Source organism: Geotrypetes seraphini, chromosome 6 (genome assembly GCF_902459505.1).
Source record: "Geotrypetes seraphini chromosome 6, aGeoSer1.1, whole genome shotgun sequence".
Lineage (NCBI taxonomy): Eukaryota > Metazoa > Chordata > Amphibia > Gymnophiona > Dermophiidae > Geotrypetes > Geotrypetes seraphini.
Genome location: NC_047089.1, coordinates 53,920,638 through 53,938,793, shown reverse-complemented (window position 1 = coordinate 53,938,793; position 18,156 = coordinate 53,920,638). Strand labels below are relative to the sequence as shown.

General features: G+C 40.3%; 1 protein-coding gene across 1 annotated transcript in view; it reads right to left on the bottom strand.

The window, feature by feature from the left end:
- The window catches only part of NBEA (neurobeachin), an 812,633-nt gene that overhangs the window by 32,477 nt on the left and 762,000 nt on the right, over nucleotides 1-18,156 (bottom strand). The window contains 4 exon segments of the mRNA XM_033948014.1: nucleotides 120-290; nucleotides 5,909-6,064; nucleotides 8,970-9,041; nucleotides 17,571-17,763. Of these exon segments, the coding sequence (XP_033803905.1) occupies nucleotides 120-290; nucleotides 5,909-6,064; nucleotides 8,970-9,041; nucleotides 17,571-17,763 (592 nt within the window).

The following is an 18,156-nucleotide window of genomic DNA, read 5'->3' as shown; positions in this document are numbered from 1 at the left end:
CTATTATTAGTCTATACAATTTTTATTCAAGGAAGGTAAAGGAGGAACTATGGAATAAATCAAGAAACAGAATTGTATATTCCATTTCTAAAAGACATATTTTCCTTGCAAACACTTACTATTATTTGGATTGTCTCCTATGATATGGTGTCGACCACTCCAATACCAAAGAAGTAATGTGGCATCACGTGATCCAGAGACAATATAACAATCACCGCCAATGTAGGATTCAGATCTAGCCAGACATGTGACTACATCCCAGTGGCCAAATACAATCTGAGTTAATTTTCCTGCAGTAAAGAGCATCATAATCAATTAATATCATTCTTCTGCTTTAATATAATTGTTGTTAAATTAAGATTAATGTAAAATATACTTGCTGTATATTTTTGATAAACCACTATTACAATATTTACTGAGCTACAGCAATATAGCCATAAGGATTTTGTGAAGCCTCTCACTCACCCTAACTTAGCTTGGGCATTGCTTAAGAGCTACTATTATGCAATCAAATAAAAGACAGATTTTTGACTGGTGAATCAGCAACTCACAAGAGTAGAGAAGGGGAAGCCAAAGCTACCACCACCTGCAGAAGTCTCTCTATTCTTCTCACCTCCAGTTGGCAGGAATAGTTATGGAATAGTGCTTCTCACCTGTTGCTTCCTGCTCAGCCAGTTTTTCTCAAAATGGGGCCTCATTTGAAGGCATTTTAAAATGTATTTATATTATAATCAGAGCTTTCAATTCTAGGTTTTAACTGCTGAACAGTGAAATGTATCTCCATGTAAAAAAATAAAAAATAAAAAAGTGATTTGTTTAACACTGAAAAACATTGGTTCCCCAGTGCTCTCCCTCCTCAGCTTGTCTTGTATCCTCCACTTGTGCTTTTCTGTACTGAAGATGCCTAGGTGGCATATATGCCTAGTTCACTCCATTAGAAAAGGTACCAAGTAAAAGTACTTGTGGCAGAAAAGCACCAACATACGTACGTCAATATTTTGAACCCTTAACTAGCTGGAAAAAAACAACATATATTTTTCATTTTTGAAGACCTAAGAATAGAAGCCTTATTTATTATTATTGGGGGGGGGGAATCAACAAACCTTTTTTTGCCTAGAACTCACTAAAGGGATAATCCTTCCCTGATCAAAAGCAAGACTGACATCAACACCTGATACTGCCAACTACTATAAACTCAAGATCAACCAAACAAAGAAAAACTACTACACAAAACGGATAACGAAAGTAAAAAATTCCTCTACACTCTATGCAATCATCAAATCGTGCACCACAACAAACAAACCAGATCAAAAATCAAAACAATCATCCTCACAATTCACACCACCTCCATCTGCCAATAGTTCACTTATATCAGATGAACCAGTTAATCTAACATTCTCAAAATGCACTAAATGTTCCATTCCAACTTTTGCAGAAATACAAAGGATAAAACAAACCATGAACCTATCTGGATCTGCAAGCGATCCAATTCCTCCCTATCTTTTGAAGCGATACTACCCAATCTTTGGAAAATATATCCATCATATGATCATAACCAGCATCTCTACTGGGTCCATTCCAAAAAATTGGAAAGCGGCTACAATCCACCTTAAGATCAAAGACCCTAAACAAAAACTAACAGACTGATCAAATTATTGCCCTATCACCAACCTTCCATTTATAGCAAAAGTTGCAGAAAAGATAATATTCAATCAACTATCCGACTTTGCTGAAAAAACTAATGTGCTACACCCCAATCAGACAAAGTTTCCGAATACACCATTCTACAGAGCACTCTTTGATTGGCCTAACAACCACCATCCTATATCACCTTGACCACTGAAAATCTGTATTACTAATCTCTCTCGATCTATCAGCTGCATTTGATACAACTGACCACTCGCTTCTTCCGTGATGACTTAAAACTATAGGACTTCAGGACCTCGCACTAGACTGCTTCTCCTCCTATTTTTCTGACCGACCAAAGGTAACAAAATCTCATCTGACCCCATTCAAAATAACTATGGTAAAAATCGAAAATAATGCTTGTCTCCTGTAAAACACCCACTCTTTATCAACACCAGTCTATCTCAAATCAATACCACTACAAACAGTACATACCATAAATATACTAGGCAAAACATTTGATGAAAAATTAAGTTATCAAACTCAGATCAGCACTGTTGTACAAAATTGCTTCCACCGACTACTTATGATCTGTTCCATAGGAAACTTATTAGACTCTTCATCACTAAACATTCTAATACCTCCTTACCTTACGTTGTTTTCCTTCCTTTCCTTTTTTTACCTACGAAATTATTGTAAACTTTTACTATTTGTGCTTGTCTGTTTTTAGTTTTATTTTATTTACGTTTATTGATTTTAGAACTGTCCCCCTTGTTTTTTTAACATTGTAAACATTGATTTAACTTTGTGTGTTAACATTTGCGGTATATCAAACTAAACTGTAACTGTAATACACTCTCATTATATCACAAATTGACTACTGTACTGTAATACGCTCTATAAAGGAATCACCCAAAAAGAGTTAAGAAGATTACAAATAATACAAAACACGGCCATAAAACTCTTAACAAAATCAAAAAAATATGACCATGTAACACTACTGCTGGTAAAGGCTCATTGGTTACCGAACATGTACAGAATAACTTACAAAATTTTACTGTTAGCCTTTAAGACCAAAACCTCTCAGTCAGAATTCATAAATAGATTACTTATCCCCTACACACCTACCAGAACTCTCCGATCCCCAAACCAACATCTACTAGTAATACCATCCCCTCAACAAGTATACGACACCACGCACACATCAATATTTTCGATCACAGCCTCACAATTGTAAAATTCAATGCCTTATCACCTTCAGGAAGAAAAAATACATCGACTGATCCAAATCAAACCTAATGACTTTTGTGTTCAAAGATGCGTTCAACCTATAACTTATAACCTTCTTATTCCATCTTCTCTCAAAGATGTAATTACCCTCTCCCACATGTACTTACCCTAAATGTCTTCCTTTCCTATTCAATATTGTAATTCTCCCCCCTCAACTTCTTGTAATTTTAGTCGGTCTATAATTGTATAATTATATGTTTTGCATTGTCTTGAAATGACCAATGCTTACATATCCTTCCATTTTATGATTTTATTGCTGTAAGCCACTTAGAAATTAGATAAGCGGGATAACAAATTTGAATAAAACTTGAAACGTCTTTTGGCTAGCCCCAGCTCTCTGAAACAATCCTTCAATATCACTATGAAATGAAAAGTCATTACTAAAGTGACCATTTATTTTTTTCATCAAAAGAGGACATCTATTAATTCAGTCCCGCCCCCAATCCCGCCCTAGCCCTGCCCCAATCCCGCCCTAGCCTCCCTCTTTCCCTTCCTGCCGCTCCGATTCAAACCCTGGTCTGACGCTGCTGCTTTTTGCCTTCTTCCAGACGTCAAAATTGACGTTGGAAAGAAGGCAAGAAGCAGCGGCGGTGGACCAGGGTTTGAATTGGCGCGTAGGGAGGGAAAGCGATCGCCCATCCCAGGGTTCCCATGCACAGCTTCGGGATGCTGTCCCTGAAAACAGGACATTTCGGTGTCCCAAAGAGGTGGGTCGGGACAACGGAATGGTCGGTCCGAAAACGGGACTGTCCTGTTGAAAACGGGACGTATGGTCATCTTAGTTATTACCCACATTTAAAGTACAATTTAAAACCCATTTCAAAAAACATCTTTAACTTCCTGATCAATAAACATGGATTGGGGTTGAAGGATATTTGGGGATGGAGCCATAGGTGCCAGCTCCTCCAATATTTTACCCTGTAACTTTAGAAATCTGAGGCAACAAACTCCATACTCCAGAGCTACAAGAAAACTCAGGAAGGAAGTGCTGCTGTATCCTAGCTACTGCTCCCACTTTCCCTTATAGCCTCTCCAATAGAATACAGGGGAGGAAGGAGTTGCTGTAACCTAGCAGCTGCCAATGGGGAAGGCAAGTGCAACATACTGACACTCACAAAAGGAAAAGACAGATTCAGATAACCTTATTGGCATGACAAGGAGGGGGTAAAAGTAAATTGAAAGGGATAAAGTTGGCCTCAAGGAATAGGGTTACAATACCAGACGTCCAGGAAAACCCAGACATGTCCTCTTTAGACGACAGTCTGGGTGCCCGGATGGACTTTCCAAAACCCGGTAGTTTGTCCGGGTTTTGGAAAGCCCTGACTTCCTGGCCATGTCTGGAGGGCCTCTGAGCATAAGCGAATGATGCCACACATGTCCACACATACTCAGAGACCCTCCAGACATGGTCCAGAGGTTGGAAAACAAAGATGAATTATATTGTTTGCTTTGTGGGGGAGAGGGGGCAGGGCTACAGGCAGAACAGGGCTGGGCTGGAGGCAGAATGAGGCATGGCTAGGGGTGGAATGGGGCAGGGCCATGTGTATGGGTTTCTCCAGACAAAATCTGGTAACCCTATCAAGGAAGGAGTGAAGGAAATGGAAAGGGGTCACTGGTTAGGAGAGACAGTGCTGCTCTGAAATGCTGCAAGAGGCAGAAAGGAAAAATAAGCTGGGTGATGGGGACAGGGACTGATAATGGAGCTGTGGGGAGAAATAGAGGGTGAGAGGAATTCAGGAAGAGAGCATGGGCTATGTGGGGGAAGGCTGCTAACAGAAGGAGACATGATCTAGGAGAGAGGAAGAAGAGCAGGAAGAGGAGACACAAACTGCAGCCAGAAGAGAAGCTGAAAGAGAAAAAGAGTGCCTGTGTGGCACTGTAAAAAGAGGGGCTGAGGGTGTGTGTGTGTGTGTGTGTGTGGGGGGGGGGTTATGGTGGTAAGATATAATGGTGAAAAAAGGATGAGAAGTGGAGGAGAGAATAAGACTAGAAGAAAGTGAGATGAGAGAAACCATGGAGAGATATATATACATGGAGTAAAGAGAAATGATGAGGACTTGGAAGGAAGATTGGAAAGGGAGTGTGTGGCACAGTGGTTAAAGCTACAGCCTCAACACCCTGAGGTTGTGGATTCAAACCAACTCTGTTACTTGTAACCCTGAGCAAGTTACCTAATCCCCCATTACCCCTGGGAGAACGGTATAGAAAATTGAATAAATAAAAGGACAGGGAGAAAACCAAGATCAAGCAGAGACAGAGGACTGAATTTAAACTACAGAAACAAAGGTTGGAAAATTGTTTTTAGTAATGATTTTTGTGCCAGCTGGGCTGGATAAAGGATAGGCAATAGCCATATTTTGTCCTTTTCCTCCAGCCTTGTAGTCACCAGAATTAACATGTTATTTTAATGGAAAGATATGGGGGAACAGGAGGGGATTGTGCCATCGTCTGAAAAATATCTTTAAAATTACTTCTTTTTGGCAGCTCTGAAATGCAGAGACCTCAAATTAAGTCTCAAATTAAAAGGGGAATAGAGAGTAACATATCTCCCTTTTTTCACAAAAATAAACAATAGCATGGCAGCAGTAGGAAGAAGTTATAGGAGAGATGGGCGGAATTTGGAATGGGGTAAGGGGTACTTGGGATGGTTTTAATCTTGGCTCAGCTACTAAGCCCTGGTTTTCCATTCTCACTCCCAGTGCAGCTCTGTGGCTATGCAGGTCACCATGAATGAGGGGAATACTGCTTAGTGGTGTGCTACCCCCATATCCTTCCACATCATATGGGCCAGGGAAAGAGGGGAGTTGGGGGGGGGGGGAGGATAATGGTGCTGGGCAGAGAATTGAAGAGAAAGAGGGAATGTTTAGTAAAAGTGGGTTGATATGAATGCATGCCTTTGGGTTCACTGATTTTCAGCTCAGAATGCGATCCAGACACAATGTTTAATGCATCTATTTTATTTATATGCTGCTCTCTTGGCTTTTAGGATTACCTGTTTCTGTAGAATACACTCGAAAGCTCTTGTCCCAGAAACCACAGATCAGAATGTAGCGGTTGTCTGCTGTGACTACAAAGCAATGTGCATTGATTTGGATACTCTGATCAACAAGGTCTGTGATCTGCCGCTTGTTCATGCCTGAGTTATTGGCTGGAAAAAAAATCCCACAACCATGTTACTTACAATAATTTATATTTTTATAATTTTTGTCATAGATAGTATATTATAGACTTACTGTACTCTAAACACAAATCCTTGAAATATTTTTGGGTTAAGAAATATATGTGGTGCTGTTATTTAAAAATTCTGAGCTGCTACATGGAATCTTAAGGCATATAGTAGCTACTGTTTACTTATTAAATCAAACCTCTCCATCCTTAGGGAAGAGCAGGAACCTAACTCAAAATAAACCAGATTAGCTCAGCATAAATTCATTTCCTCCAAGAGTCTTGCAGCTCAGGACTTATTTTGTAAAGAAGGTAGGCACATGTTTTCCTCTCACTCCTGTTTGTAAAGAGCTCAAGCATTTCCTGGGAAACCCTGGAAGCAGTCATTTGCTCTGGGGCAGAAACTACACTGCCTATGTTCCCATGAGAATCCCTGATCTCCTCCCCGAGACTCAGGTTCAGACACCATTATTTTTCTCTAGCTTCAGATGTGTTTGGATTTCTGTCTCCCCCCCCCCCACCTAGGGATAAAAGGGTCATGGATTGGATATACTGCCTTCTATCATACAACCAAAGCAGTATATATTACATGCAGATACTTTCTCTGTCCCTAGTGGGCTCACAATTTAAGTTTTGCACCTGGAGCAGTGGAGGATTAAGTGACTTGACCAGGGACACAGGCCTAGATGCACTAAACAGGATCAGTGAGACAGTGTGGGCTGCTCCAATCTGATTTTTGGCCAATTCAGTGTCAGAGAAAATCGGCAGGAGCAATGTCCACTCCCTCCGGCCATGCCAAGTCCCCCCCTCCCCGCACAAGAAAAAATTGGCAGGAGGGATGCCCACTACCTCCTGCCAGCCAATGAAGACTACCCTCATGCCAGGTACCACTCCCCTCCGAACCATCCCCTATCCTACCCCTTTCCCCCCTCACAGAAAGACAGGAGGGATGCCCACTCCCTCCTGCCACTGGATGCTCCTCTGAACCTCCCCACACACACCGACACCCCCCATACCATTTTTTGAAGAAAGCAGGGGGGGAGGCAGCTCCAAGGCCCGCCAATAAAAAATGGCAGTCTTTCGCCTCCTTGGTGCATCATGTGATGCATGGGGAAGGGCCTAAGGCCCTGATTGGCTCAGATGCCTAAGGGGCCCCTCCCTATGCATCACATGATGCACAGAGGATGGGAAAGCCTGCCATTTTGGATTGGCGGGCTTCAGAGTTGAAAGGACCAAGCCTCCCTCCTGCTCTTTTCAGACAAAGGTACTGGAGGGTGGGGGTTTGGAGGGGGAGTTCAGGGGAGCATCTCATGGTAGGAAGGAGTGGGCATCCCTCCTGCCTATTTTTTTTTTTTTTTTTGGGGGGGGGTTGGCCTGTTATAAATATTTTTGTATCAGTGGGACAGGTAAGCGACTGGTCTTGACCAGTTGCTTTTTTCAGATTGCCGTCACTTTTATTTTACATTGGGAAGCCATGTTAGAGCATCAATCGCTCTGCTAATTTACATGGCATTTCAATATTAATGAGATTATTTGTATGGCTGGATCGGAGAATGAGCGATTCTGCAGAAAACCACACAGTGAGATGTTTTTTGCATCGGGTTGGCAAATCCGATTGTCGCTAAACCAGTCAAAACTGTTTTAGCGATGATCTTTTGATGATCACCGACTTTAGAGCATCTGGGTCACAAAGAGCTGTAGTAGAAATCAAACTCTCTTACCCAGTTTCTCAGTCTACTGCACTAACCATTAGGGTACTCCTCCAATCCAAGGTTTAACTTTAAAACTGTATTCCTTGGAGGTTGTTTCCAAGAAAAAGATAACTTAGGATGGCCCTTCCCCTCCCTTTCCTTATACAACATGCCAAACATCAATCTCTCATTTTTCACATCTCTCCTATACAGCTTTCCAGTCTCTTACTTTCACTCTTTCTCCGTACCCAATTTCTACTTCCTTATATCCACAATTTGTACTTACTTCTTCTGCAGACCTCAAATAATTTTCTCTAAGGAAAAGGAGGACAAAATCAACAAACCCCAGTGCAGAGATGCTCCTCAGAATTCTGCTTCATAGTGCAGCGCCTTAGACAGGAGATTTTCAAGTCTACATACCAACATTCGGGAACCCTGAGTAAGAAGTGTTTTTCGAAACACGGACCATGTCGGGTCCAGTCCACACGAATATTAGGACCAGTTTTTGGATATAATTATTGTAGTTTATATATTCATTTTATATATGTCATATATGTTTTTATGATTTTTGTTGATTTTACTGAATAAATTCCTGCAACCTGTACATTTCCCTGCAGTTTTGGTTTGGTTTTTATCTCAGAATTCTGATCCTTAAAGATCCTATAACATCTTGAAATCCTTATTTTTAAGCCACATTGCAGCAGTAAATTGTTCTGGTGCACCTCCAGCTGAAGCAGTCAACCTATATGCTTTTCCAGTAGTCACAACAAGAAGAGGGAAACCTCAACAGAGCATAAAGCAGTCACGAGAACAAAGGTGGTCAAAGGAAGGAAGAGTCACAAGAGATCATGCAGCAAAAGTTTATGTATACAAATGCTAGAAGCCTAGCTTGTCTGTGGCCTCAGTCCTATCTCCTGCCCAGCTTTTCCAGGCCTGCTCCAGATCCACATTTTTCCCTTATGAAGACCTGGGTAAACTTTTTAAAGGGCCCATTTCTAGGTCTCATTTACCCATTAACATCCCTTTCCAATATTGCTCGCTTAATGAATAGGAACTTCATGATTGACCAATATTTTAGCATTTGCCATTGTTTATTTAAGGACATTTATTTTCCTTACCATTATAAACTAATCAAAGCAAAATAAACATATTTTATCTACATAAATAGATAATTTAGCAATTTAATTCGTGACATACCAATTAATGGATCCATTTCAATGGGAAGATGATGAGCCTGATCTAAGGAGTATCCTGGTGCTCCCCTGAGACCTATAAAAACAAGCGCATAAGAAAAATGGAGTATTGTCAACATAGTTCTTGATGATTATTGCAGTATTTATCAGTACAATTATTTACTTTACTAGTGTTTTAGCCTGTTACATTTGTTACAGTAACGAGTGCTAGAATAGCCCCAACTATACCCTGACCCTGACCCCACCTCTATCATGCCCGGACCCTGCCTCCCACTGATCCCAGTCCCACCACCTCACCTTTCACCATTTCCTTTGTACCCTCGGTGAGAGGGAGAATTAGAAGGCCTTGAGCATGCATAGATGCATGCTCAAGGCTCGGCAGAGGCATGAAGTTCTTCAAGCGGCACCGGCACGTCCTGTGGGCTGCGTGCCGGTGCCAGACAGGGGGGTAAGTATCAAGTTGTTCAGGAGGGGGGTGCCAGTTCGGGGGGGGAGGGGGTTGGGGGTGGGAACATATCAAGCAAATTTCCTATGGGGAAACTCGCTTTGATATACGAGTATTTTGGTTTACGAGCATGCTTCTGGAATGAATTATGCTCGTAAACCAAGGTTCCACTGTACTTTCAACAAGAGATCATTGCATTTTGTGATATTGGAAGTTATCATCAAGCTGGCTATGTTTTCCATCAATGTAATATTTTATTGAACTGTAACATCTGTAACTGAAAAAAATGGTATAAAATATTTTTAAAGTAATTTTTGTGCTAGAGAGAAGGAGGAGGACTGTAAATAGTTGGCCACATATAAAGAACTGTTTGGAGTCTTGCTTCATCAATTGAAAGCACTAGTACAGTTGAGTTTGGTTCAAGTTAAAACCTGGTGTGGACTACTTTTATTTGAAGGAGTATGTCTGGTGCACAAGCTTTCCCAGCCTCTCAGGCCAGTCCCGCTCCCAGGCTTGATCCTCAACAAATAAAATTATTTGTGTCCCCTTCATCCCACCATCCTGGACAGTGACTAGACAATTGCCTAGTCCATTATATAACAAGGGGGATATATACACACAAACACACACACACACATATATATATATATATCTAAAGGTTTACTCAAAAAGCAATTTAGAACAAAACACTGGAGAAGGACATCATGTTTAGGAAGATCGAAGAAACCAGGCAAAGAGGGCGACATGTAATCAGATGGCTGGACACATTGAAAACAACCACAGGGATGACACTGGAGGACTTTACTGGACTAGCACAAAACTGATTTATTTTTAGATCTGTAAATCATCAAGTTGCTATGAATCAAACACAAGTTAATGGCACCTAACAACAAAACATGATAAGACTCTTCAGTTTGGAAGAGATTTTTGTAAACCGCCTTGAACTGAAAGATATTGGCGGGATAGGAAACACTAATGTAATGTAATGTAATATCACTGAGAGGAAATACGAAAGCAGTTTTATAAAATCATGAGTTGGGTGTAACAGTTAAATAGAGGACAGTTATTTAGCCTTTCCAACAACATTAGAACAAAAAGAACACTCATGAAACTGACAAGTAGAAAATGGAGAACAACTTTTACAATGTAATACTCACCTACTGCCTAGTTAAGCTGTGGAATCTGTTGATGGGTGAAATAGTCAAGGTGACTGTCAGTGTTAACAGGGATTGAACCTATGATGTTTCAGAGCAGAAGCTGAAGACATGCACTAGCACTATGGAGGCCGCTGATCCAAAAATAAATCTGGGAAGAGTTATCTGAAGAAACTGAGGGAAGTAGGCATGCCTTTGAGATCCCCTCATTGAGCCAGAATAGGGTATGTCCTAAATTGAGACCAGGATCTAAGGAAGTCCAAAAAGATGCACCTTTTCTGGTTCAACTATCTTGTTGCAACTTGTCATTTGGAAACTTTGCTAGATTGGCTTTCATTCCAGACCCACACCTAATTCAACACTGTTGCTCCATGGTTCTGACCTAATGCTTGGCTCCTTTCTCTTAGGCCTTTATCTCTCCAGTTACATTATTCTATGGTGCACAAATGCTACCTCACTGGGGCGAGTCCTGATATTTTGCACAAGCCTAAGCCAGTAAACAGGTATAAGTGGAGACTTACTATATGATATTCAGCAGTCTAACTGGCCAGGAACAGCTCCTGGCCAATTAAATAGCATTTGGCAGGCTAACCACTAATATTCAGCGGGAGATAGCCGGCTATCTCCCACTGAACATCTTGGTTAGTGGCTTTATCTTGTGACTTAGCTGAATAGCTGTGAATATTTAGATGATGGTCAGATAAGTTTAGCACTGAAAATTGCATAGCCAGCTAACTTTTTAGCAGCCAAAAAAAATCCTGAGCATCTACCCCCTCTTCTACAAAACCACGCTAGCGGTTTTTAGCGCAGAGAGCCATTGCTGAATGGCCCACGCTGCTCCCAACGCTCATTGAGTTCCTATGAGTGTTGGGAGCAGCATGGGTCATTCAGCGCGGCTCCCCGTGCTAAAAACCGCTAGTGCGGTTTCGTAGAAGAGGGAGTTAATGCAGGTCACTGGAAATGGCCCAGCATTGATTATCTGGGCTCAGCACCGACCACAGGAGTTAGCCAGGCTGCCTCCCACAGTCTGAATATCAGCCCCTTAATTAATATAGTTCCATATCCTTCAACAAATGATGAATTCCTTCAGAATATCTAAACCTGGTCAAGGTCAGCTGCCCCCCTCCCATATAGTCTCTTGACTTTACAGCCATGCATGCAACTCCCAGAGAAGACTAAAGGAACTACAGGGAAAATGGGTTAGATTTTACATGAGTGCAAACTTTGGCTTTTATTGCACTTGCATATATCACTCTGACTCACTCAAGGTGGAATTTATTATTAGCTTACTTTTAAGGAACACACTGGCCTGAATCACCCCTGCAGCTGAATAATCTGATCCTGAATCAGATGGACCAGTTTACTGCTATCCTCTCTGAGGCCTTTGGAGAGCTAGAACAAATCTAGCTGGCTGAATGTAGTATTATGGATTTCCACCATGCCCAGTGAACAGTGACAGAATATGCTATAGAATTTTGTTTCTGGGATATCAATCTCAACTGACAAGAGTTGACACTCAGGGCCTGATTCTATAAACAGCGCCTAACTCCTAGGCACCAGTTGGTGCGGTTGTCAATCCCACGGTGCTATTTACAGAGTCATGCCTAGCAGCGTCTAAGCAGACTTAGGTGTCGCTAGGCATTATAGTGGTAGGTGCTGTTACATTAGGCCAGGGCATTCTCGTGGTAAGCGCTGTTACATTAGGCAAGGGTTTTCCAGTGCCTAACACAGTTGACTAATGACAGCTAAGTCAACCACGCTTATTCCCACCTCTAACCACACCTACTTTTCAAGTAGGTGTCGTTAGGCGCCTCAATTTCGGTGCTGCTATGCACTACATGGTATTCCACTTGCAACTTAATTCATTTATAGAATGAGGTCCTCAGAGCTCATATATGATTGGGTATTGCAGCTCACATGAAAGATGAGTTGGCTTTACTGAAGACCTGGCTAATCTGGAGGTGCTATTCACGTTACGTGTCTAAATTGAAAGATGTCTTGAAAAGTAGAATCAGGAGAGGAAGAGATAGGCACCAAGGCTACAAAACAGCTCCCCTGCCTAAATCGACAACAAGCTCTAGATAACCCTATGGATTTCAATGGACTCTGGATTCGTTAAACAAAGTCAACCTTCTTATTCACAGGTTGAACTAAGATGCTGTTCTGCAATCTAATCTCCTTTAGGAGGCTATGGATAATATCACATCTTCCTTGGGGGGATCAAGAAATTGGAGACTGTCCAGCATTTCTCTTTTGCACTCAATCTCCTCCTCTGGCTTACAGTGAATGGTCTCTGCAATTTACCTTCCAAAAATTATGAAGAGGAAGTTTCCAGTGAAGACTTTCTCCTTTCCTGTGTAGAAGAAGAGTACACTCCTCACCAAAGCAGCTTTCTGATATATAAGCAGAACCTAAGACTTTTTATCAGAAAATGTTCTTAGGAGAGATCCAAGTATATACCTGGCTAGCACTCAAGACTTCTGTGAGGTATCTCTTTGTTTGTTGGCACCTAGACCTTCATCATCACAGAGCCTTCATGAAGCTTCCTGTCCCCCTCCCAATGCCAAAATTGCATTGAGACCAGGAAATAACTGGTGTACTTTATTTATAACTTGCCTTGAATGCTAATTTGGAAAAGTAAACATTAAATCTCAAATCTAAACTATGGTTTTCAGGATTGCCTGAACCTCTTCAATGCAATGAACTGTGCTAGCTGGTGGCTCAACATCCCCAGTATAATCTTGTCCAATTCCTTCTTGAAAAATGCCAATTCAAATACTGCATGGGGTGCAAAAAGATAATCCTTTTGGGTCACTTGAAGTGTATTGGTGGCTGAACTCTGCATCCTTGTAGTTTGTTGAATTTTCCCAGATGTCACTGAGGATTCCTTAAAAATGCTTGGGAGGCTGAATGGCAGTTGGCAATATCTTCTTGCTTCAAATATCAATGAGGACTGCTGACCCTCTTTCTTTGGGCAAGACTTCAATGATTATCAGTACTGATGGCCTTTATTGATGTATGAACTTGAGGGGAATCAATGACTCCTTGTTATTGATATATCTACAGCACCAGGAATAACTTCAGAGTCCTTTGGTGTACATGCCTCATGTGTCAATGCATTTGGGCTAGACTTGACAGAACCAAAGAGCTTTTTCCTTGAAGACCCCTAGGTATCATTTTCTGGAAGGTGTAACAACTAGGTATAGCATAATTTTTTACTATCCTGCTGTACTGCTTATATATTTTAAAGGTCCTCTGTTTATAGGACACAATGCAAAAAAATAGTTAAAGCAAAATTAATTTCCTGTTTAAAAATAGACTGTCCAACACTGCTCAATGTGCCAATCACAGTTACATTAAAAATCAAGAATAAGTTTAAAAGATATTTTCTTGAAGTTTTGGGGGCCTCAGAAGATTCATTACCTCCTTTATCACAAGTCTATTATTTACCTAATAAGACTATATTACCTAAAAAGCCGTCGGATCAAGGACTATTGGATGTATCAGAGTTATTGGAAAAATCAGATAAAGAGGTTGTAGAACCGAGCACTTTGATTATAACAGTAGCTCTCTCTATTGATAAAGTATGGTTGTTAAAACTGTTCTTTAAAAATAGACAGAAAGAATTTATGGGTTGTAAAGTCCAGGTATTTCCTGATTTATCACGAGAGACGCAAAGGCGTCGTCGTGAATTTCTTTTGTTGAAGCCAGGTGTTATATCTTTGGGTGCTACTTTTTATTTGCGACACCCTTGTAAATGTATAGTCCATCACCGATCAGTTAAATATGTTTTCTTTGAGCCTAATCAGTTGACTTCTTTTTTAGCGCTCTCCCGATTGGAGGTAGAAAAATCATAAGCTCTATGACTATAGGTTAATCCCAGCAATCAGCCTTCCAGCTAACTTTATGAAAGAGTGTACATTAAGTTCAATTCTTTAATTTTGGCTTTATTTTTAAGAAATCTTGGATCCAATTTAGAGGACTTGAGCATTTTAGTTAATATATGATTTAATGTTATTGGAATGTTTCTTGCTTTATTTGGAATTGCTAATTTGCTTTCTGTACAAGGTATTCTTGATTATATGATTTGAAAATCAATAAATATATTTAAACATAAAAAAAAAAAAAAAAAAATCAAGAATAAGAGTAAAACACTATGAAGAACCTATTTAGGAGGAAAAAAATTTGAAATTAACGTTCTCCCAATGTGGAAAACTGGTTTAAAACAAGGCAAAACATTTACTTGCAGTAGCAGTACCCAAGAAAAATAGGCCTGTTAGGCTCCATGAAAGAAAGAAAACTGAGGTACTGTATTCTCACACAATGATGGTAACACAAAAGGATACATAGGTGTGTGAGTTAGAGAATGACATGGGGACATATTTGTCCCTGTCCCCGCAGGAACTCAATTTTCCCGTCCCCATGAATTTTGTCGCTGTCCCTATCCCTTCCCCATTCCTGTAAGCTCTGCCTTAACCGCACAAGCCTCAAATACTTAGGATTTAAAAGTTTCAAGTTTCAAGTTTAATCACATTTGATGAATCGCTTATTACAATATCTAAGCGATGTACAATTTAAAAACCATCAGATGTTGGTATTACATAAAATTTAAATAAGTCAGACATTAGACAGACAATTTTTACACAGACATGAATGAGAAGGGAGAAAGGGGAAAGTTACAATTTTGTTGTTTATTAGAAATTACATAGAAGGGAAAAAACAGTAGGAAATAAAGGGGTAAGGTAAAATTTTTTGTTAATTATTGTAAAATGTAAGAATTTTGAGTATATCGTGTCGTGAATCAGATTTGAGTATATCGTATCATATATCAAATGCGTCTTGAAATAGATATGTTTTAAAAATTTTTTTAAAAGAGACTGGATCTTTTTCGCTTTTAATAAAATTTGGAAGGGAGTTCCACAATGTAGGGGCCATAACGGAGAAAATATCATTCCGTCTGGTGCCGATAATTTTCAGTGAGGGGATTGAAAGTAAGTTCGATGAGGATGATCTTAGAGTACGTGCAGAGTTATATGGAATAATCATCTTTGATATAAATAAAGGTTCGTTGGAAATTAGTGTTTTGTAAACCAGAAATAAAATTTTGAAAGTGATTCGGTGAGAAATGGGAAGCCAATGAGATTTGATAAATAATGGGGTCACGTGATCATATTTTTTTGCTTTGTAAATTAATTTAATTGCTGTGTTTTGGATCATTTGAAGCCGTCTTTTTTCTTTCTGGGTTATGTTAATTAAGAGGGAATTACAATAGTCTAATTTTGAGATGATTAAAGAGTGAACCAAAATGTTAATTGATTTAGGGTCTAAAAAGGTAGAAATTGAACGAAGAAGCCGAAGTCTGTAAAAACATGATTTAACTATTTGGCTAATATGGCTGTGGAATGATAGATCTACATCTATTATTACCCCAAGAATTTTCAGTTGAAATACAGTGTTTGAGGCTTGTGCAGATTAGGACAGAGCTTGCAGGGATGGGGCAGGGACAGGAAAAGAACATGCGGGGATGGGACGGGAAAATGAGTTCCCAAGGGTCATCCTCTTTTGTGAGTCATAATGACAGAAAGCTGTATCAACCTGGAGAATAAAGGTTTATATTTTGTTCTAACCACAAGCAATCTCAAATGATGCCATTATGTATAAGTAAGGACTATTGTGATAAGCAGACTATGCCTGCTAGGAGTGTCCCTAGTGCAGGTCCCAGTGCTAATCCAGACCCTGACCATAATCTGCCTTATACACCATTTTCTGTCTCTCAGACTGAATTTCATTCTGGGGCCTGTAGAGGGAGTAAGAGAGCAGCAGTGGTAGGTTCCCATCCCCCTCTGTGTCCTAAAGTGAATCACCGGAAATCCTTTCCACCTGAGGGTTGGGGGCGGGGCTGCAAGCTGCTATCCCTGAAAACTAGGCTCCAAGAAAATCAGAGGAGAGAGGAACAGCAGCAGGAGAGGTCACCGAGCTCCTGATAGCAGCCAAGCTCCTGAGGCTATGGAGTTTGCAGAGGCTGGAGAAGAAGTACCTTCCAGTCTGTGTGAGGAACCGCTTGCCATGGAATTGGAAATAAGCCCTGAAGCTAGTGCGGTGCTGATCCTGAAAATGCTCCTATGGAGGTTTACCTCACAAAATCAAGTATCTAAGTTTTGGCTAAAATTACTTCAAGTTTGTTTTGCCTGCTTTATTTTCCAGAACTGAATAATTCTAACTCCTGCTAATGAGAGAATTTTCTCTGCTATGGAATTGAGCAAGGATGGAATTGAGCAAGGACTTTTATTTTGAAGTTTTGTTTTTCCTTTTTGAAAGCTTACTTGTGCTTTCTCTTTGAGAAAAGTGTACTGTGGTAAGGCAGTGGGGTTTGCCCCGTGTTACGTGGTGGGATAGTGGGCCTAATTTCTGGCAATTAAAGACTACACGGAGCACACTGTCTTTCCAGCATTCAGTTGCTGAAGAAGCCAGTATTACTGCACTGACTTGGAGTTTTGTTTTTGGCTGAAAAGTTTTCCTTTCTTTTGTAATGGATTCTAACTGGACTATAATTTGAAAGAAAACTTACCTCTGAGGAAGAGAGATTTTTTTTGTTGATTAATCCTGACAAATAAGTTGTTTTTTTTTGTTTTAAAGATTAAAAGCCTTGATTTCATTGAAGCTGTGCCTATGACTTTTGAGGGTGTTCCTTATTCCAAACGCTAAAATTATCACCTCCTTGTGCAGTCCATGGCGGCCCACAAGAGTCTACTTGTACCGGTGACCCCAGACACCTTGCCTGGAGCTTGCCGGCTACATTATATATCCTGCTTGTCCTCAAGAATAAAATCTCACTTACATCCCTGTTGCATTAATTACAACATATAATCAGTAAAAATTAAAACTAATACGACAAAAGAAAATGCTACATGAGAGGAGATCCTTTAATAAATTACAAAGAGATCACCACGTCAAACAGCAGCCATGTTTTGGGGAAAGCATAAGTAATATAATTACTAGTACATACCTACTGTGTTATGCCATCTATTTACTGCAAAAAGTCGGCTGCAAGTTACAGTTACTACAGCAGGAATGGTGAGATGGGGAAGTGTATTGGCAGCCACATGTGTGACAGGAGAGTTAGAAGGAAATTTCAGCACCATTATAACATCTTGCTGCATCTGATCTTTAAACATGAGAGGACTCTGTGGGAGGAAACACTGTTCAACAGAAAAGATAAAAGTAGAAGAGATCAGAAAGGGAAACAATTAGTACTTTCTCAAAGAAACTAAGGACTAACAAATGTGCATGTAAAGAGCAATATTTGAAACCAAAACAATAAAACTAATGCTGGATCATCACAATATTACAGGAATATAAATTAGAGAAGTACATAGAGGAAAAAAAAGATTTATATCAGGACATTTAAAATAAAACAATAAAAGTCTTCATCTCACTATCAAATGGAAATGTCTACAGTATTCAAAAAAGTATGTTTCAGAAGTACACAACAGTATACAAAAATTACAACATTATAAATGAATCCAGACAGTGGCATACCAAGGGGGGGGGGGGGGGCGGGAGGGGCGGTCCGCCTCAGGTGCGAGCCCTGA